This window comes from Typopeltis vanoorti, chromosome 9, assembly GCF_054136105.1.
Source record: "Typopeltis vanoorti isolate ZY-2024b chromosome 9, IOZ_Tvanoo_1.0, whole genome shotgun sequence".
NCBI classification, from domain to species: domain Eukaryota; kingdom Metazoa; phylum Arthropoda; class Arachnida; order Uropygi; family Thelyphonidae; genus Typopeltis; species Typopeltis vanoorti.
In genome coordinates this window covers 94,518,182-94,540,216 of record NC_143557.1, presented here as the reverse complement: position 1 = coordinate 94,540,216, position 22,035 = coordinate 94,518,182, and the positions used below count along the sequence as shown (strand labels likewise).

Here is a 22,035-nt window from a genome sequence, read left to right as displayed (position 1 = left end):
AAATAGAGATAGGCTAGCGATAATAGCAGATTAACAGATGGATGGTGGTAAAACTTAAGCATTGAATGGATATCAAGTGAAGGAAAGGTCATCAAAGAACAAGATGGAAGAATAATTTTCAATAGTTTGCCATAAGATGATGGAGATTAGCTAAAAATTGAACAAATGAAACTTTATGGAGTGTCTTATATCCAGTGGAATGAGGCTGTAGAAGAAGAAGAAAATGCCGAAAAATAGCGATATTAACATTCACTTGATCAGAAAGATGAAAGAGAGAAACAGTAAATAAAAAATAAAGTAAATAAAAAACGGTAAATAAATACAAAATAAATAAATAAAGTTTCTAGAAATCAGGACTCCCGTCTGTACTGCATCATTTGTGAATGTTTACCCTTTTACAGTTGGTAGCATTCTTGGCTTCCGTGAGGGTTCATTTACTAGAGCGTGCACAACGCATCTGATTCTATTCAACATTTCAGTTGAGGTCAGTACACCCTGGAAGCTTCCAGATTTAATAGCCAGCACAATCAGAACTAGTATAAGATATAATTAAACTTCAGTTTCGTAGAAACTACATATTGCATTCTGTAGGAACCTGTAGTATACAATCGTGTGTAATTCTGCACATAAGACTTCTTTTGTTAACTTAGTAAATAATATCGTTTATCTGTGCTATTATAAGTTTAATAACATGATTGTTTTAAATAGCATTTATTTTAAAGATATTTATCTGCATTTTTAAAACAGCGCAACAATTTTAATAATGAGAATTACAATGTCAGAATGATCGCTGCCATTTGAACATCGTTAAAAACTATATTAATTATATAAGTGGTGATCTCAATTAGACGGAAACCAATTTCATTGGCTTTCAAGAAATAATAAACGAAATTATTTTGATTACTGATTTAATATTTTATTACATTTCTCTATTTCGCATATAAATAAGCCCGAAAATGTTTTGGTCTGATGAGAATTTGGTTCTAAATGTTGTAGATATTTCATATATGAGGAGGTTATGATCAGCGATCGCTTATGATGGCTCTTGAGCTTTCCTAATTTTCACGTGCTTCGCCACTATTTATAAAGGTCTGTTTTTTCAGGAATAATTTCAACAAGTCTGTTACGCACTATTTATAAAGTTTATAGAACTGTTAAAATTATCCCGAACATTTAAATCTGTGATAAACAAGAAAGAACAGAAAATAACTGATTCGAAACTGGTTCAATTCGTTTAAAATGAATTCAATTAGTCACGCTACTTCAAACGTCAGGATTTTCTTATTTCAAACGAAACTCTTTGTCTAGTCGGAAACAGGGCGTTAAACTATGTAGTGGAGTTGTCTGAGGTCTGTCGGGTTGCATAGTTCATTTACATTTAGACTGCAGGCTTGAACAAAATCCAAGACTCACTTTGAATGGGGGGAATGTACAGAGTGAGTTCATTAAAAAAAGCTCCATAGCTACACTCGTTCTACTTTATATTAATTCTCTGGCATGATTGTGGTCAAATTCTCAAATGCTAACAAGTTATTGATTTGATTGCTATTCACTTCACAATTAGTTCTCATACTTTAAACTTAAATTACAATGAGCATATTTAAATTTAAAATGTGCAACTTTTAAGTATGTGATATAATTGTGATTTAATTTAGATCTATCACTAAGGAGGAAGAAATCAAAAATGTTTAGAGAGAGATTCTAAGGCATTTTTTATCACCAATGATTTCATGCAAATGCTAATATGCCTATCAGAATGCCTTAAAATACCGCTCTCTAAACACTTTTAATTTCCTACTCCTTAGTGATAAAGAGGATCCTGTACATCTTAGCGATCATTGGTTTGTCTCAGGAAGGTGGAATCTAGTTTGGAGGATTGTATACGATTGTGTTGTTTGGAGGAAGCCCAGTTTATTCGTTGCACTTTGATATAGGACAAAGATATGGTGTGTGTAATGTATGTATAGTCTGGTTGGGAGAGGGTAGTTGTTCTTTTTAAGGAGTCGCTAGACTCCTTAAAAAAGGAGTTTGGGAAACTGAAAACTTGATTTGTCTCAGGAAGGCAGAAACCTCTAAATAAAATTTCCACCTAAAGCAATGCTCCCGTTTATTTATCTTTTTTAACGAAACATCATTATTAAATATAGAAATGACATATTGTAAATATTTAAGAACTGTGGCTTAATGCAGGGTTCTTGATATGGAAGCACATTATTGAAATTGTAATGTGGTCAGAAAGAGAAGAGCGAATAGAAAAAAAAAGAGGAAGGGCGTGTGCTGTTGGTTATCAGAAGGTATTTAGCCTATCCGATTGATGAGACGTTGAATTTCTCTTCGAAGAGATAGCGTGGATCTTAATAAATATATGGCTGTGCATTTGAAGGTGGTTCCTAGTTGTTGGAGCAAATAGTGATAATATTATACGTTAGCTTCTTAATGAAATAGAAAAAGCAAAGCATGATTAATGTGAGATTTTAGTGTGAGAGAATGAAACAGTTGATAATATAACAAATCGTAGACCTCTGGAGATTTTGGTGATTTTACCTGAAACAACGTGTTCGTAAATCTTAATGTTATAATAACATTAGAAGAATTAGTACCAAACCTTATTAATTAAGCGCATTTCGTAGATGATAGAGATCACAATTTGACCATAGGGGAATAAAAAACGAAGGGGAAAAGCGATAATTAGGAAACATCAAATGCGGTATTTCGAAAAAGCTAAATTGACCTAAAATGATGCTATTGAGCATATTAGCTACAAAAGCATCATTTTAGGTCGATTATAAAAATGTTTAAAAAAACAGCTACAAAAAGAGTATAGTTTTGTTAAAGCAACTGTTAAGGACACATATGATCGTCATCGAGTGTTATCTGAATCATTAATTACAAAAGGAAAATTTGAATTTTGGCATAGTTATTAATGGTAGCTTAATCTCAGAAGTTTTTACAGATATCTTAAAGGAGGAATAACCGGTAATTGAAATGAATTAAGCATGACCAATTCCTCTGGAATAATTTTGAATGATCCAGCTTTAATTGAGGAAGTGTGTATGGTGGATTACAGAAGGAAATGCTGCTTTTGAGACATTTTTTCAACCCGCAAAACAGTCAAACCAACAACACACACGGTTAACAGGCATAATATATTAGCTTCATAGCCTTGTTTGTTTCGGCCTGTAATCTCAAATCAACAGCTTGGGAGACAAGGCTTGCTTAATGACGTCATGCAGCAGAAGGAGGAAATTATAATATTCTAAAAGTTGATAAGTCTGAAGGTAGGGATTATTTTCGATTTAGTTGATGAGAAGTGTATGTCGCTGAGCTTTAAGATTATTGCAATTTTAGGAATAATCTTTCTTAAATTTGGATTTAAGGATTTTTGCTTATATATGATAATAATCATATATAAAGATTTTTCTGATTAAAATATCCTTGGTAAAAAGTATGAATATCCTCAATCAAGATATAGATAATCAAGACAAGCACGGATAGGGGAGGCGGATATAGTTTTTAACGATGTTTAATAATGCCACATTTTGACTATTGCGCATACATCTGGTCGGCGAGATTCCTTGATAATAAAGAAGTGGTGGAGAGGATCCAGAGGCGAGTGACAAAGATTGGCAGATCTGTGAAATGCTTCCTATGAGAATAGACTGAAGGTCTGTGGCCTCTGAAAATAACTGATAGGCATAAGAGAGGGTTTATAGGAATGATACTAATGATTTTTTTTGTACAGTACAGGAGGGACGAGAACGAGGAGTCACCTCCCTGGAGTGGTTAACAAGGGTGTTAGGACTACATTTTTTTGCTTGGAGGGTGGTGAATGGGTAGAATGCACTGCCCTGCCAGAGGTGGTTGTAAGTGCTTCATCTGTGAATGAGAGTAAGGAGAGGTATGATAGATATTGTGTGAAGAATGACTAGCGTTTCAATATAGGAACTCCTGCGATGAGTCTTCTGACTCCATGGAGACACCCGTTGTTATAATAATAATAATGAAATAAAGAGCCAAAAGGCTTCACTTCGGCGATGTAAAAATTATTTAAATTAAGGGGGATATTTAATCCCACATTATTTTAGAGCCGAATAAGAAACTCTAAGATAGAAATCAAATCAAAGAGTTTCATGCCGAATATAGCAAACTATAAAAGTTTCCGCGAGTCCAAGCGTAAGCAAATACCTGGGTGGTGCAAAACCGGGCAACTCGTAGCAAAGGTGGATAAAGATAGGATCGGTATTTTTAGTATTTACCCTAATGTAAAACTCATCCCCTAGGAGATGTATGTTGTTTTACATTAAGGGAGATAGGTCACTACCCAGACCGGTTTCAACCTTTATTGAGGTCTCATCAGTGAGTAGCTAGACCAAATAATACCAAGATTGTATCGATAATAGCTCTAATACTTACAGTACGAGTTGTCAAAAAGGTGCACAGATAAATTAATGAAATTAAGAGCCAAAAGGCTTCACTTCGGCGATGTAAAAATTATTTAAATTAAGGGGATATTTAATCCCACATTATTTCAGAGCCGAATAAGAAACTACTCTAAGATATGATTTCTATCTTAGAGTTTCTTATCAGCTCTGAAATAATGTGGGATTAAATATCCACTTAATTAAATAATAATAATAATAACAATAATAATAATAAGTGGTTAGTTTGTATTACTCCTGGCCGGCTTGCTGGTTGCGAGACTCAAAAATTCGAGTTTCGGTACGATAAGCCCTGCCATCCTTGTATGAAACTGGTTAACTCGCCTTTGGTTATAAAACTCTGATAAGGGTTCTTCTGGGACTAGACGGGATTCGAACATTGGATCATTCCAACCAGAAGGCCTTATCGAAAATTTACTGAGCTACAGAGACTCTACTTGTTGAGTAAAGAGATCGATATTTCACTTGATCGTGGAGAAATAGATAATGATAATGTATATGATAGGATTTATTTGGATTTAAGCAAAATTTAGCTTTCCGAATAAGAATGTACTAATTGAAATACACCGAATAGGTACGAATAATCATCTGTTAAGATGAGAAGGAAACTGGTTGATGACAGGAAGTAGTATTTAGAACGGAGTCTTGTTTTCAGAGTCGGGTGATTAGAAATGAACTACTCCGATTCAGTGTTAGAGCTCTTGTTATTGAATATACAAGCGATATGAGTTCAAATATTAAGAATGCAATATCTTTCTTTACTGCGGATGACGTGAATCGTGGAGAAATAGATAATGATAATGTATATGATAGGATTTATTTGGATTTAAGCAAAATTTAGCTTTCCGAATAAGAATGTACTAATTGAAATACACCGAATAGGTACGAATAATCATCTGTTAAGATGAGAAGGAAACTGGTTGATGACAGGAAGTAGTATTTAGAACGGAGTCTTGTTTTCAGAGTCGGGTGATTAGAAATGAACTACTCCGATTCAGTGTTAGAGCTCTTGTTATTGAATATACAAGCGATATGAGTTCAAATATTAAGAATGCAATATCTTTCTTTACTGCGGATGACGTGAAAATTGGAAGAATAGTACATTATTCGAATAGCCACAGTTATACACAATGTAATCATGAATGTTGGAAAGAATGAACAAATAAGTGGGGTTTCAAAGTTTAGTGTGAATAAATATGATAAATACTATTCGATAAGATGGTAATATTAAGTGGATACAAGTTCATTTGGTTTGGTTTCTTTGATTTATTCTAAAGCGACTAAGTCTCCGAAGCCAGTCATGTTAAGAGAATGAAAAAAATTAAATACGATGTGATCGAAGTTTATCGGAAGTAGGAAGAGGAAGAAAACATCTGATTAAACTACAGAATGGACAGTTATTTTACTACTTCAGATGTGATAACAATTATGTTGGTAGCATATGATTTTAATACATAAAAACTTAATAGTAACAATATATACCAAAGAAATGCCAACCAGAATAGCAGAAAAGGAATATCTATAAACACAAGATATCAAATTAAAATTTTGCAAGTTTATACCCCAATTTCAGAAGAAGATATTTTGGCATTAACTTGAATCTAAGGTGAAGAAGTTGAAGAATTTTATGCCGAACTTGAAGAAGAATCTTTAAACTATAGTATAGAACTTTATATATACTGCCTGGAAAGAAGTCTACAGACACCATAGTGTGAGGAACAGCAATAACGCCCACCTTTAATAAGATGTAGGAATTTCTTTCGCTGTAATGACCACAGCAATCATATGGGGCATAGTTTCTACAAGCGTACGATAGCGATCAGTGGGAATTTTGGACCATTCTTCCTGTAGGCATGCAATGAGGTCCTGGAGTTGTCCCGTGTTGTTTGGCCTCGCAAGACGCTCTAGTTTATCCCATATATATGTTCAATATGGTTGAAATCAGAGCTCTGTGGAAGTTAGTGCCTGGTTTGTGGAGGTTCCACAAACCAGGCAGCTGCAGCGGCCTTATGACACCGTGCATTATCTAGCTGAAAGAGCAAACAGTCATTTCCGTAGAAACGCTACAAAGTAGGAAGCATTGCATTGTCCAGAATGTTCAGATATCGCTCGGAGTTTAATGTTTGTGGCAGAAAAAACAGAGGTCCGAAGCCAAACCAGGGAAAACAGGACTATACCATCACACCGCACCTCCGAATGTCATTGTTGGGGTTACACAGTGTAGTAAGAGGCGTTCACCCACACCCGTCTATCTGCTCGGTGGAGTGTGTCGCGTGATTCGTCACTCCATAACACAGCTTTTCAAGTGTCCACGTCCTACTGTACCCGCTCTTTGCACCACTGAAGACGACACTGCATGTTGGTTCGGGTAATTTCTTCATAAAAATGAAGCTTGTTAAAATATTAAATTTCCTCCAAGAAATCAGTTGCATTTTAATGTTCCAGATTTAAATTCAGATGAAAGATGATAATTAAATTTTGTACTTACCAGTAAGTTTCTTGTTGTCTCTGGCTAGAGCATCCCTCTGTTCCCTCAACTTGTCATACTCGTGTTGAATTTTTTGTAATTCGAGAGCTTTATTGCGAGCATCTCTTTGAGTTACCTCCAGCACTTGTGCCAGTTCCTCTACCTTAGATTTCAGATCAACATTCAACTTCTCCACCTGAACGCATCGTTTCTCCAAAGACTGAGCATGACCAGTGGCCTAATAAAAACATATTATGAATAAGTAATTTTCAATCCCAATTTCTTTAATTTGTTTAAGAATATTTGTTACTGTTGTGGGTGGACAGTGATGAAAAACCGTTTGCTGAATCTGTTTATATATATATATATATATATATATTGAATCCCAAAACTACATACTACACCTCCGCTATATCTAGTATAATTTTCTACGAATGTATGAAATCACTGGCCATAGGAGGGAGGGGATCTGGATGAGTAGCTTTCAACGGCAGGTTGTAGGCTTCTTACAGCCTGGAATAAAACATTTTCTAGTTTCAGTGATTCTAATAACTTTTATCTAATACCTAAGGTTTTCGCCCAAAATATTGCATACATATTTGAGTTTAAAAACAAAAAACCTTCGCTGCGCCCGAATCTCTTCGCATGTGTAGCGTAAATAGTCTACGGAATGAAACAAACTGTTATAAATTACCTTTCTCTTTCTTTTCATTTATTGTCAATTTAATTTAAAACTATTTACCGTACAGTAGATATTTGTGCCATCAAAAAACGTCCGGAAAAAGGAAAAGTGAATTTGAGATTTTTAAATCCTTAAAGAAGAAAAGCAATATCTAATGTTATGGAAAAGAAACGTGCGTGCAATTTTAAGTCTTCACGAATCAGTTTTCTCATACTGCGATAAGCTCCATCTTAATTAAAGAATAAACAAAATGTTTTGGATGAGGTGAAGAGTGCTGCGACAGATGCAATCAACTACTTAAAAAAAGCGAGAGCTTAATTTCTGAAGTTGAAAAATTGATAATTGCTTGGATCACTTATCCGAGTCAAACTGTTCATACGCTGTTAAACCAAAGCTTGGTTTAACAGCTGGACATCATAGGAGGAGACTGTTCTTAACAGATTTTTGTTGAGAAAACAGGACGTTTTTATAAACAGATTCCTTCGCGAACTGACATTGCAAAAGAAAAATCGGTAACTGACTTCAAAGCATCAAAGGATCGCGTGACGTTATTTTGGCTGAAAAATGCATGCAGTAGATGATTATAAATTGAAGCTCACGTGACCAAGGGAATATACAAGACAACTCTGCCAATGATCTGGAAACTGAATGCTTGAGCTTGGATGAGTGCAACGCTATATTTGAAGAAAAGTTTCCTCATTACTTTTTACCTTACTAAAGTCGAAAAATATTGCTCTCACAATCATATTCATCAATTTACTTATGTGTACAGTCTACCACCTGCTGTATTTCCTTACAGTTATTTAAATCAAATGTAAACAAGTTCCTCCTCTTCCATCCTACTACCCATACACGGCACTAATGTGCTATAAGTTGATCAACTAATCTCTTGTGTATGGATAAAACATAAAAAAAATGTAACCTCAAGGAGTATACAAGAAAACTATGACAGTACTACATCATTAAATTTGCTTTATTACTAATCTCGCATCAACATTTTTTCCCCAAATTATTCAATTAGTTATAAGCGCTTCAACATTGCTATTCCTAATACTTAGATCTTCTAGGGCGCTTCTAACTGAATCAATACAGCTAGTTCTTGGTCTTTCTATTGATCTTTTTCCTGCCATCTTGGCAGGGAACACCGGTTTTCCTAACCTTTCTTCTCCCATTCTGCTTAAGTGATGTAGCCTTAGATCAGCTCTGTTCACACACATTCTTGAATGCTAGCAATGTCAACTTCCTTCATAAAATGTTCATTTTTAATATCTTCGGCCAGTCTCTATTTTTTGATTAGGTGCTTTATTTCTAACCCATCTCTCAGATCCATCATTTTAAATTGGCTTGAACAGTGTCTTGTATTCTGCCAGTTTAGTGTTTTGGTTGATTTCTCTCTTATTCCATATTAATTTATTCAGTTGGCTCTCCACCATACCAGCTTTGCTTATTATGTTATTTATTTCCATATTTAATTTGCCATCTTCACTAAAATTTGTCCTAAATAGCTGTAATATTTTACCTGTTCTGTAGGTTTCCATTGAGAATGATCTCAAGTTTTCTATCCTTCCACTTATTTTTGTAGCTTGGTTTTTTATTACTGATTTTCATAATATTTATATGGAATATACAGAGCAACACCTAGTCTACATTTAAGTTGTAAATCAGCAGTTAGAATTGGAGGAAATACAGGGAGATGGTCTGATGTTAAACTCAGGTGTAAGACAAGAGTGCACGCTGTCTTCATTCTTATTTGTCTTCTATATGACAAATAAGAGTGAAGATAGTGTGCACTCTTATTTGCCATCTATATGAATCGCATTATGAAGGAAAGTAGCATTAAACCTGATATTAGAATCGTAGATATCAAATTTATCTCTTTGCTTTATGCAGATGATGTTGTACCCCTAAACATAACCAGTTCAAGCCCCCAGGATTCTCCAACTAAATTGAATATTTGTTACAGCTATTATTGAATTTAGTTGGAGAATCCTGAAGACTTGTACGTGTTTAGGAGTATAACATCCTCTACATAAAGCATACAGTTAAGTTTGATATTCCTGATTCTAATTCGAGTTTAATGCCACTTTCTTTCATAATGCGATTCATATAGATGATAAATGATAAAGATAGTTTGCGCCCTTGTTTTACACCTGATTTTACATCAAGCCATGCCATCTGTTTGTGTTTTCTTCAATTCTAACTCCTGACTTGCAGTTTAAATATAGAGTACTCGAATGTGCTCCTCGTATAACTGTGGCGTTTTAAAAAGTTTCTCTGGGAGCATCTTGTCTCAGGCCTCTCCGGATCTGCAAAACTTAAGTACCTTGTTATATTCCCATCAACTGTTTGTCTTAAAATAAAAATCTGATCTTAATAAAGTCAATTTGGCCTGAACCCAGCTTGTTCTTCAAGTTTCTCTTCCACAGTTTTTCTTAGCCTCTTTTCAAGTATGCTTGCATAAATCTTAACTGGAACACGTAGTAAAAAATTCATCTGTAATTCTCATATTCAGTTTAATTCCTCTTTTTATAGACGAAAACTATGAGAGCTCTACTCCAATCAACTGGAATTAGACCTTCTGAGCATACTTTTTAAATTATGAAGCGTGGCCACTGCAAAACTTTACACCTCCATATTTGAGCATTTCAGGTCGAATATCATCTACTCTTCAGCCTGTCCAGATTTCGGGCTTTTGATAGCTTTTTCTACCTCCAATACTGATATGTAATCCTGTTTACATTACTCTTGAATATTTTCTACTACTACTACTATTCTGTCACTGTTTGTTTCATTTAATAGTGTTTCAAAGTAATTACTCCAAACATCTAGAATATCTTTATCTTCAGTTTTCATGTCACTTTTTGAAAACATCTTTGATTCCTTTTACAATATTTTTATCATTCCTTTGCTTCTTCAACAGCCTCCAGAATATTTTGTTACCTTCCTGATATTTGCCTTCTATATTCTTACCGAATAGCTACTTTTACACACATAACTTAACTTTTTCTTACATTGTTCTCTGTATTTTTCTCTGTATTTGAGGCCCTCCGCCGGCTTATTTGCTATGAAATACTTGTATTTTCTATGAAATACTTGTATCATGAATAATTAGGATCTCTGTTGGACGAATAATATATATTTCATACCACATCTTTCCTAATTATCTGTCCTTTTTCACTCGTTCATAACATAACCCGACGAGATATTTCCTGCATTCATAGGTTTCATCATTTCACACGATATTACTCTCAGGCTGTATTATTTATTAATTTATATTCATCTTTATGCATTTGTCTATTTATGGATTGGGTTGATATTTTCTAACTTTTTCTACGTACATGGAACACGAATTTTCATTTTATTTATATTACACAAGCTAGTTTTTAGCGTCGCCTACGTTGGTATATTGAAACAGACGTAACTTCGTCATTCAAGTATCTTGAATTGCTGAAGTAGGTTTCACTTTTTTAAAAAATTTTAATACATATATTAATGCCTTTATCTTAAGTCCACTACATCCTATGCCCTAATCATGCATTAAGTAGTTGCCGAAAAAAGTAGGCTATGTAGGTCATTCCATTAAGAAGAAAGCTTGTTATTGATATTTATATTTAGTATTTCAAGGGACAACTTGAACATAAGGTTCAGGAAACTTTAAAATAACTACTTTTAGAATTTTTTTTTAAGAAGTGCTAAGCAGTTCTGCACTAGGTTTATCAATTTAAGCGCTTTATTTTAGTTTGCTGGGAATTTTTTATTATTTAATTCAAATTGTATTTCTATAAAGGACACCGAATTTATGATTACTATAATTTCCTATAAGTCTATAGGAAAAAAAAACCCTAATTTCCTATAAGTCTATGGGAAATTAGGGTTATTTATGATGGCTTTGCAAGAACGAGTTAGATCGTAAAAGCAGAAGTCAACTGTATAAGAACTAGAAATGATTATAAAATATATATTTTGATTGCATAAGTCTTTTTTCCTTAAGAAGTACATCATCTAGTTCAATGAAGTTTCTTTATATTCAGGTTGAATTTCTATATTAACGAACAAAGAAAGGAAAATCTGCACTAGGTAAAGAACATACAAAAATCTAATTTTTCTTGAAATATCCAAAAATTCAAATTGATTAGTATGATGCAACAACTAAAATGGAAAGGATCGATTAAATTTCATAACAAGACTTAAAAATGTAAGTCAATAGTTGAGATGAAGTTTCATTTGGAAAGATTGAAGATTGATAAAACTGCGAAACCGAGCGCAATATCCGTCAAAATGCGTGATTGTCTTCAACTTCATCATCTTTCACTTTAGTCATGCGAGTTTCATTTTTAATAGCTATAAAATATATATTATGGATGCTCTTGGAACCTATTACATTTTAAGAGTTCAAGGATGCTTCGGGGCTAAGATTTTTAGGTTTAGTTAGTAAAATAGAACACGCAGTTTTCATTTTAATCTTAGCTACAGCCAAAAAGCTGAGTTCATGCAGACAGATGCATTGATGATCTACTTCACTATTTCATATCTGTATCCCTATTTCCTCAAAAAAGAGATTCACACATTTTAGAAATAAAAAAAGTCTCTTACAAACTTCAGAAAAGATATTTCTTTAATGTATATGGCAGTTGGTTGTGACTCGTGGTAGGCTATCTCATATATTCAATTATTTCTAAGTGCTGCTGCGAGCAACAGCACAACTGGTCAATTTCATTCGTAATTCTCTAGTGTGGCTTGTTTTGTAATTACATCTTTGTGGTTAAATTGAAAGGTACGTGGAACTAAAAGAATATGCGGAATACTCCGCGGTTCGTTTCGGCCTATCCACCAGTCTAGTAAATGTTCATCAAGCTAGAGACTAATATCACAGTGGTAATGGCAATAGATCTTCGTCTTGTTGGTAGTAAACTTTATCTTCATGGAACGGCATGCACAATGAATACCTCGATTATTTGGAGATATTTATCACCGGTAGCTGTCTCTTGCAAAACATTATCGTTCCATGACACCTCTGGATGACACTCCTCACCAGACTAAGTCTTGTAAATTTATTGCCTTTCTACATAAATATTCGTATTTTCATGCGATTGCAATCATCTGCGATCGTTTTCATATAACAGTTTCGCTGCCTAAAATTTTCATTTTGCTGCTTTGCAAATGCGGTATATGCTTGCTCTGTTGGTTCTGGTCTCACGAGCACAAGACCCAAGAGATTTTTATGGCGATAGTGAATTACTATAACATCAGAATTTCCCTCACCAACTGATGAGCCAAGTTTCTGTTTGCATGCACCTTGAGAGAACTATATTTCTAAAATGTGTACACTTGTTGAAATTATTTGTGATGGAGGTTCCGTTGAAAATGAACATTTCTGCCGTCTCACCCTCACATTTTCGAAGTTCCGTTAACACTTTAAAATTACTTTGCAGTTTGTTCAAAATTTTACTTGGTAAAACTTTGTAATTACTTGGTATACACGCATCAGGCTATTCTTCCACCATGTTTTTATAATTATATTATGGATATCTTTTCTTTTTATCTTTGCAACCAATGCTAGTGTATATCACAGATAGTTATAGGCAATATTAAAATTGTGTTCCATCATTTGATTCCATCATTTTCCATCATGATTAAATGTTCATTTAATAATTGTTTATATCTTTATTTGGAGATATCTATCTATACATATATATATATATGAAAAAGATTTAATGACTGATACCGAGAGAAAAAAAGATGATGATATGGTATATTTGTAACGATACTACTAGTTTACTAGTTTCGTTGAATTGATCAACATCTTCAGGTATCACAATCAAGGAAATATATAAAGAATTACAGAGACTTAAAATTGTAATAACAGAACAAGTACAAAAAAGACAGTAGTGTGTTTGAAAACAAAAAGCGAGCTTGAGTTCCAAACAAGCGTATACTACGCGCTGTTGCGAATGCGCCAATACTGAACAGAGGCAACGTGTGCGTCAGAGAGATTGAAACTTAGGCTGTTATTGATATGAGAAGAATCTAGAGAAATTTCTCTAGATTCGACAATCTTTCTCTCGAGTTCATCATAACACACATGGATGTTAGAAGTTTGAGTCCAGTTTACAATGTGTTGGCGGCCTTCGTCTGAGTTAACTGAAAAGAGAACGTGGCTAGAGAGAGCGCGCTGGCTCTAGTCCTGTTATAGGAGATATCTCTACGGTTTTCTTCCAAACGTAGAAGGATGGATTTAGCAAAAATGTTTTACGCTACCTATTTAAAAAAAGTTGTTATCAATAAGTCTTCCTATCAACTATCTTTGGAAGAAGAAAGCATACTTGCTAAAGGTCTCAACTTCGTCACTGCTCCTACATCCATTCCTAAAATACATCTCTTAACAAAGATAGAAAAGGCAGCTTCTTTATTACCTAACAAAGAAGCTAACCTCCTCCGTATGGAAGCCATTTTCACCATAAATAAAGCTAGACCTTCACGAGACAACATTTCTTACTCTCAAAGAGCAGCTACTAAGTCTTTAAAAGATAATAAAGATAATAATAACATCGTTATTCTTCCGGCAGACAAAGGGAATGCGTCTGTCATCTGAGACAAGTCTGATTACCATAATAAAATCTTGGAACGTTTAAAAAGTGCTACTTACTCAGAAATTAATAGTGCCCCTACGATTTAACTACACAATAGAACTAATAATTTATTAAAAACCACCTTGGAGTTACAAAGAAACATTCGTCTTTCTCTTAGGTCACTTAATCCCTTGATTCCTCGACTGTATGGTCTCCCCAAGATTCACAAAACAAACTGCCCACTCAGACCTATAGTTGAAGGCATACACTCTCCTACCTATAACCTCTCCAAATATCTCGCGAGTTTTCTAAATTTTAGAAAACTCGCGATTTTATTTCGCTATTGATTTTAGAAACAAAATCAGCAGATTTTGTTTCTAAAATCAAGGATATCAAACTTAAAAAAAAAACAGATTTAATGGCCAGTTTCGATATTGTTTTTCTCTTTACAAATGTATTTGTTCAAGAAATCCTCGATCTTCTCAAGAACAAATTATCAGAAAACTTTTTGCTCTACTCTCCCATTGCATAAAGTCAGGATACTTCAAATATGACAATAAGATCTACTTACAAAACTCAGGTCAGGCCATGGGCATCCCGCTCTCTCCAATTCTCGCAGATATATTTCTCAACGATTTTGAAGAAAAAGCTATTAACTCCTTCCACCTTAAACCAAAATTCTGGTATTGCTATATTGATAATATTTTCCTCATCTGGGAAGATGGTGTCAACAACCTCAATTTATTTTTAGACCACCTAAACAAGTGTCATGAAAAAATCTCTTTTACCTTCGAACTGGAATCCGATGAATGCCTCCCATTTTTAGACCTGAAACTTACCAGATGTGCTGAGAGTATTAAAATCTCGATTTTTAGAAAGCCTACTCATACTGATAGATACCTTCATGCTTCCTCCCATCACTATCCCCCCACAAAAATTTGGTATTATTTCCACCTTAGCTCACCGAGCAAAATCTTTATTTACAGAAGAAACAGAAATTGAAAATGAACTCCTTTTTCTTAAAAAAACTTTTATTAATAATGGTTTCTCTCCTAATAAAATTGACAAATTTCTTTCTCCCAGTCACTCAACTACTTCTGAAGATCCCTCTTCCCCCAGAGCCTTCATCTCTTTGCCTTACATCAGCTCTCTTTCACCAAAACTGGCAAAAATTCTCAAGAATTTTAACTTCAGAACTTGCTTCACTACGCTCCCAAAACTTCGTTCAAGACTTAGTAAACCTAAAGAAAAACATCTTCCAACTCAGTTTCCAGGAGTGTACAAGATTTTATGTGATTGCGGAAAGCCATACTATGGCCAGACTGCTAAAGCCATCCTTCTACGTTTGGAAGAACACTGTAGAGATATCTCCTATAACAGGACCAGAGCCAGCGCTATCTCTAGCCACGTTCTCTTTTCAATTAACTCAGACGAAGGCCGCCAACACATTGTGAACTGGACTCAAACTTCTAACATCCATGTGTGCTATGATGAACTCAAGAGAAAGATTGTCGAATCTAGAGAAATTTCTCTAGATTCTTTTCATATCAATAACAGCCTAAGTTTCAATCTCTCTGACACACACGTTGCCTCTGTTCAGTATTTGCGCACTCGCAACAGCGCGTAGTATACGTTTGTTTGGAATTCATACTCGTATTTGTTTTTCAAACACGCTACTGTCTTTTTTGTACTTGTTCTGTTATTAAAATTTTGATTGTAATTTTTAATTTTTAATAATTTTGATTGTGATACCTGAAGATGTTGATCAATTCAACGAAACTAGTAAATTAGTAGTATCTTTTCAAATATACCATGTCATCTTTTTTTCTCTCGGTATCAGTCATTAAAGCTTTTTCATAATATTCCAACCGAGTAAAAATGAATTCCGAAAAAAAAAAAAAACATATATATATAGGGTGATCGCAATTAAAGTATGTGCGCCACCCAGTGATCCAAATGCTGCGAAAGGTTGCAGGAATACATTGTGCGTCATGTAGAAGCGATATCTGAGAGGGAAAAAAGTAGTTTTGTACCGAATGATGTACAATATAGATTTTTATTCACTTTCATTATGCATTCTCGGGCTGTCCTGTTCAATGTGCTGTCCCTTCCAGGTATACTACAAACTGCATCCTTTGTATAGTGTGTTCAACGGCAGAACACAGCTGGTCAGGACTGGTGTTGCGCACATGCTGCGTTATGCTGTCTTTTAGTGCTTGCAAGTTATCAGGATGATCCCGATAACTCTGTCTTTCAGAAATCCCCAAACCAGAAACCACAAGGGGGGGGGGGGTCAGATCAGATGCACAGGCTCTTCTGTAGCTGTGTCACAACAAAATTGTTTATCATATCGTGATACCTATCGGCAGTAACTGAGCAGGTCACACATGTTAGGACTGGCGAATATCCTCAATGATAAATGAAGCTGTAAATCTGCACCATGCAGTAACTTTGGGTGAATGCAAAGAAATTTGTTGAATTTCATGCAGGTTTTCTTAGACCATACCCAGCAATTGTGGGTATTGACAGCTCCGTTAAAGTGAAAGCGAGCCTCATCTCCTCACAAAATCATCCACGGCCACCCAGCGTCCAATTCCTCTCAAGCAAGGAATGTTAAAGCGAATGTCAGTCGACTTGCAAAGTCGTGCGGGTGCAACTCCTGTGTCAGGGTTATCTTGAATGGATGGAAATGCAGGATCTTCCGTAGGATTAACCAGACATTCCGTAAGGCACATCCATATGTGTTGATACAACTGCATTGCAGGAACCAGCGCTGTTATTCATCGCCTGCTTCACAATGGCAATAGCAACTTCATTCACTTGTTGTGAACTGATTGGTTTGCGAACCAGAATGAAGGGGAAAATCCCCTGTTCATCTTTTACACTCTCTTGGTTTCCTGCTGAGTTGAGTGATATGCAAATTCCATGCATTTGGTGTTTACAACTCCCCTGGTGGTGAATGTTGGAATTACTCCCCCCCCCGATATCGTTTCTTCATGACCCACAATCTATTCCTGCAAAATTTCTCAGTATTTGGATCACTGGATGGTCCTCCACAAGACTTTAAACAGGACTACTTTAATTTTGATCGCTCTGTATATATATATATGTTAAAGATACCAAGCTATTTTAAACCTGATTTTACTCCATTTCCCAAGTAAGCAAACAGACAAACAAGTCAAGTTTGCGCTTGCAAGTGTAGCAAGTCTAGCTGACCCTGCAGGTAGTGCAAGACCAACACTTGCAAGCGCAAACTTGACTTGTTTGTCTGTTTGCTTACTTGGGAAATGGAGTAAAACCAGGTTTAAAATAGCTTGCAACACTTTAACATTTATTATACCCAAGGTAAAATACTTTCTACATATATATATATATATATATATATATATATATATAATTATTTTTATTTTATTTTTTTTAATTCATTTTTCTATTTTCTGTTCTCAGTACATAGCATATTTTGATAGAGTTCTGTAAATTTGCCAGGTATATTAAGTTGAATCGAGTCTTATAGAAATAAAAATTCTCGAGTAATCTTTTGAATTTTCAAATAATCACATCAGCTAACTCACTAAATGAAATCAGCCTGTTCCAATCTAGTTTCGTTAAATTCAGCTTTTCGTTTCATTTTTCGATTAATTTGTTTTTGACTTTCATCTTTCATGATGTTTATTATCAAGTCTATCTTTGTTTCTTAATCTTCATATTTTTATTTTCTTTTGCATTCAACCTCTGAGTTTCAATTTCTATACGGAATGGAAACATCACAACTTACCTTCTCCAGGTCCATAACAAGCACTTCAACTTCACTCTGCAAACGCGATTTCGATTTTTCCAGATTGCTGCATTTATTCAAGAGAGCTTCCAGTTGTTCTTCGTATTCTTGTGTCTTGATGGTAATCTTTCGCCTGTTTAATATAATATAATATAATTTATTATTATTATTATTATTATTACCATTAAAGATTATTTAAAACTCATGGTAATATATATCCATCCGTATTTTATCCCAAATAGGCAACATATGTTTGCACATTGAAACTTTAAAACTTTAGTTACAAAGCAGCATGAGTTGTCTTGATATTCCATTGCTTAAAGGATACAACGTCTGCCCAGGAATCCATGCATTGGTCTGTTATTAATGTTTTTGATGATGAATTTCACTAGCCTGACCGCTGTTTCAAACGTTTGTTCTTACCAGAGCCCAGACAGAACCCAGAATACTGTAGTGTTTTTAAATGTCTTTACTGTCTGTCAATCTGTGAGTAAATCGTAATTATTTCAAGAAATAAGCTTAAACGCTCCAGCTCGGCAATGACCTTTGCTAAATATGACCATAATAACATCGACTAACGTTTTCTACAATAATAAATGTTATATTATTGTTTTATAAATGCCGTATATTTTTAATTACTCAACTCTATGCTACCTAGACTTTTAAAGTTTAAATATGTGAACATTGTTTGACTACTTGAATTAAAATAATGTATTATCTTATAATAGTGTTGTTTGCAAGTTGAAGCTTTTTATTTTAGGTTCAACTGGGGAAAAGGATATAGTAACATCATATATATATATATATATATATATATATATGATGTTACTATATCTTTTTATATATTTAAAATGTATGTAGGAACATTTTAAATAAGATCAAATTTACAGCTGGATTTTTTAATGAAGATTAATTATTAAATATAAAAATATATCATATTTCTGTCTTGTCTCATAACATTATATTCTTACTTTCGCTACATTTACGATTTGTGTGTGTAATATGATTTTGAATGTGAGTTCTCATCATAAACACACTCTGAGCTATATACACGCATCGGCTGCTGAATTAGAAACCATTACGAGATCTCCTGGATGTTTAATCAGATATATGTAAACGTGAATTACTCAGCGTATATGCAAAATACTTCGTCATGCTTCACCACGTGTTCTAGGAAACTTTTTGAGAATGCTGCTATTCAGTAATTGTCAACAGTGTTGATCCCAATGGGAAAAACAAAGGATCTTTCGGAGTTCGACAAAGGGCTTATTGTGGGTGCCGCTCTGGCTGTTGCCACAATTTTGAAAACAGCTGACTGGTTTCGCAAAAGGCGAGATCTCCTGGGTGTTTAATCAGTGGGAAAATAATCCATTTGCTTGTCTAAGGAAGCATAATTGTGGTCATAAGACAGTCTGTCAGGATCGAGATCGCCGTCGTCTGAGACGTCTATGGGTGCCCTTCTGGCTGGAGCCACGATTTTGAAAACAGCAGAGCTGACTGGTTCCTCAAAAGGTGAGATATATCGGGTGTTTAATCAGTGAAAAAATAACCCACGTTGCTTGTCTAAGAGGCGTAACTATGGTCCTTAAACAGTCTGTCAGGAACCAGATCGTCGTCGTCTGAGAAGGCTTGTACGAACAAACACAACTTCCTGTGTTTGACCGTTTGTCCAACTATATGCAGGGAATTGAAGAGGATCGGTTTTGGCAATGGCATGTCTATATGGGAAACCACTGATTTCTGCGAAAAACCTGAAAGTTCGTCTACAGTGGTATCAGGAACACCGTGACTAGATACTAGAAGACTGGAAAAGTCGTGTGATCCGACGAGTCGCGGTACACCTTGTTCTATACCGACAGTAGGCAGAGAGTTTGGCTGGAGCCCATGAAGCAATTAATCCAGCTTGCCTTATAAACACAACTCAAGATTCTAGAAGTGGTGTCATGGTGTTAGGCATGCCCTATTAGTATAGAATATGTCCCATGATATTGCAGGAAAGTCAGGTGTCCTCCAAAGAATATCTGAACATTCTTGCCGATCAAGTCCATTCTGCAATTTTCACTTTTTTATCCAGCAGGTGACGGTTGTTTCATGGACGACAGTGCTATTGTCCGTTACACAAGAATTGTTCAGGAGTGTTTCAGCGAGCATGACAGCGACTTACACCATCTTCCCGCCACCACAAAGCTCGGATCTGAATTCCATTGAGAATGTATTGGACATGTTAGAAAAATAGTTCCGTCAATTCTGAGCCAGTTAAAGGACTGTCTGGTGAACGCTTGTATGTTGTAGACGTAGATACAATTCAACACCTTGTGGAATCTATGCCAAACCGCATATGTGCTGTAATTCTGGCTAAAGAAGGTCCAACACGGTATTAAATAAAAATTTCTAATTTAGTGGCTGGTATGTGTATAACATAGCGTATTAAGATAATATTCTGCACTAGTTCATCGCAAAGGTACCATGTCAACGAGGTAAATAAAGAATCCTAGGATTGTCACACTGATTTAAAATCTCGGACCCTGGTATTTATTTGTATTTGATTGGGGGGTGGGGGGATTAGGTGCCAGTCAAATAATTTAATTTTTATTTATAAATTAATGCGAAAATAAATATTTGTTTATTTTTAATTTTTTCTACGAACAAATTAAACCAACGTTCTCATATCCTTATTTATTAAGAGAGACCTCCAATGAATCAGGGACTCATTAAAGGAGGCCACATAATACCGGCACCAGCTGTCATACCTGTTTTAGAATTCATTCAAAACAGGTATGACAGCTGCACGCACAACATTCGACGGCAATCCATTCCAATAACGAACCACCACTCTATGAGAGAAACATCTAGCTCTTACCCTCTTCTTTACTGCATTCATTCTCAACTTAATGGATGTCCTCTTGTCCTTTCCACACTCTCCATAAATGAAAAATTTTACCTACTGATATCTTCTATGACCTTTCAGAAATTTGAAAGTCCCAATCAGATTACCCCCTCTTTGTCCCGTTTGCTAGTGTTTGTAGTCTACAAATTCTCAATCTGTCTTCAAAATCAGTATTCCACAATCATGAAATCATTTTAACACTCTCCTTTACACTCTCTATGCTGTTTCAGAATCACCACAGAAACCAGGAGACCAGACCTACGCACAATAGTTCAAGTGTAGTCTTATTAAGTAAAGAGCCAAAATGACTTCCTTATCTTTACATGTTAAAGTGCGTTTCAGCATTGCAGTTATCGTCTGAGTTGTATTTGAAATCTTTGCTATATGGCCTTAAACTTCCTGTCTACTAAAACTCCGAGGTCCCTGGCCTGACCAGTTTATTCTGACATAATCCCACCAATATAAAATGGCATTGGACATCCCATCACACCAAAGTGCGTGGCTTTACATTTACTAACATTTAACTAATAGCCAGTTTCACTGAATGCGGCTGGTACTGAGTATCGCATTCACTCTAAATATTGAATAACAATGGACCAAGGACTGATCGGTATGATACACCACTGGTTACCTTACAGATCACATACCACTTTTTGATGTCAGTCAGCATCCTCTTACCTATGCCAGTATTTTATAATTCAATCCCATATTCTCCAATTTATGTAACAGTCTTCCATGCTGTATTCTGTCAAAAGCTTAACAAAATCCAAAAGTATCATGGTGTATCCATTCCCATTGTCTAAATCATCTGTAACATTATTATAGAACGGGAGCAAGTTGCTTAAACAGGACCTTCCTTTAGTAAACCCATACTGTTCATGCAAAGTATAGATTCTCCCTCAACCCATTTCTGTATGCGAGCTTTAACCAACTTTTCTAAAATCTTCACTACCACTCCATAAATACGGATAAATTGATAGTTGAATAGATTAGTCTTTGCGCCACGTTTGTGTAATGGGATTACTATGCATTCTTTCCATTCCGGTGAAATCTTCCCTGTTCTGAGACTTAAATTATATAGCTTTGTCAAAATAATAGCCAGTTCCGCTGAACACTCTTTTAACATCCGTTCTGATATCTCTCCATCAGTCCCTATTGTCGAATTCTTATTCAGTTTTTACAACAGCTTTAGTGCTCCTTCTCATACAGTTGAGTT

At 35.2% G+C, this 22,035-nt stretch overlaps 1 protein-coding gene across 1 annotated transcript in view; it reads right to left on the bottom strand.

The window, feature by feature from the left end:
• The window catches only part of LOC150103263 (paramyosin-like), a 145,093-nt gene that overhangs the window by 43,801 nt on the left and 79,257 nt on the right, over nt 1-22,035 (bottom strand). Inside the window, exons 8-9 of the mRNA XM_090397850.1 lie at nt 17,933-18,065; nt 6,928-7,144 (exon numbers count right to left, since the gene is read on the bottom strand). Of these exons, the coding sequence (XP_090253976.1) occupies nt 6,928-7,144; nt 17,933-18,065 (350 nt within the window). The remainder of the gene's footprint in view (nt 1-6,927; nt 7,145-17,932; nt 18,066-22,035) is intronic.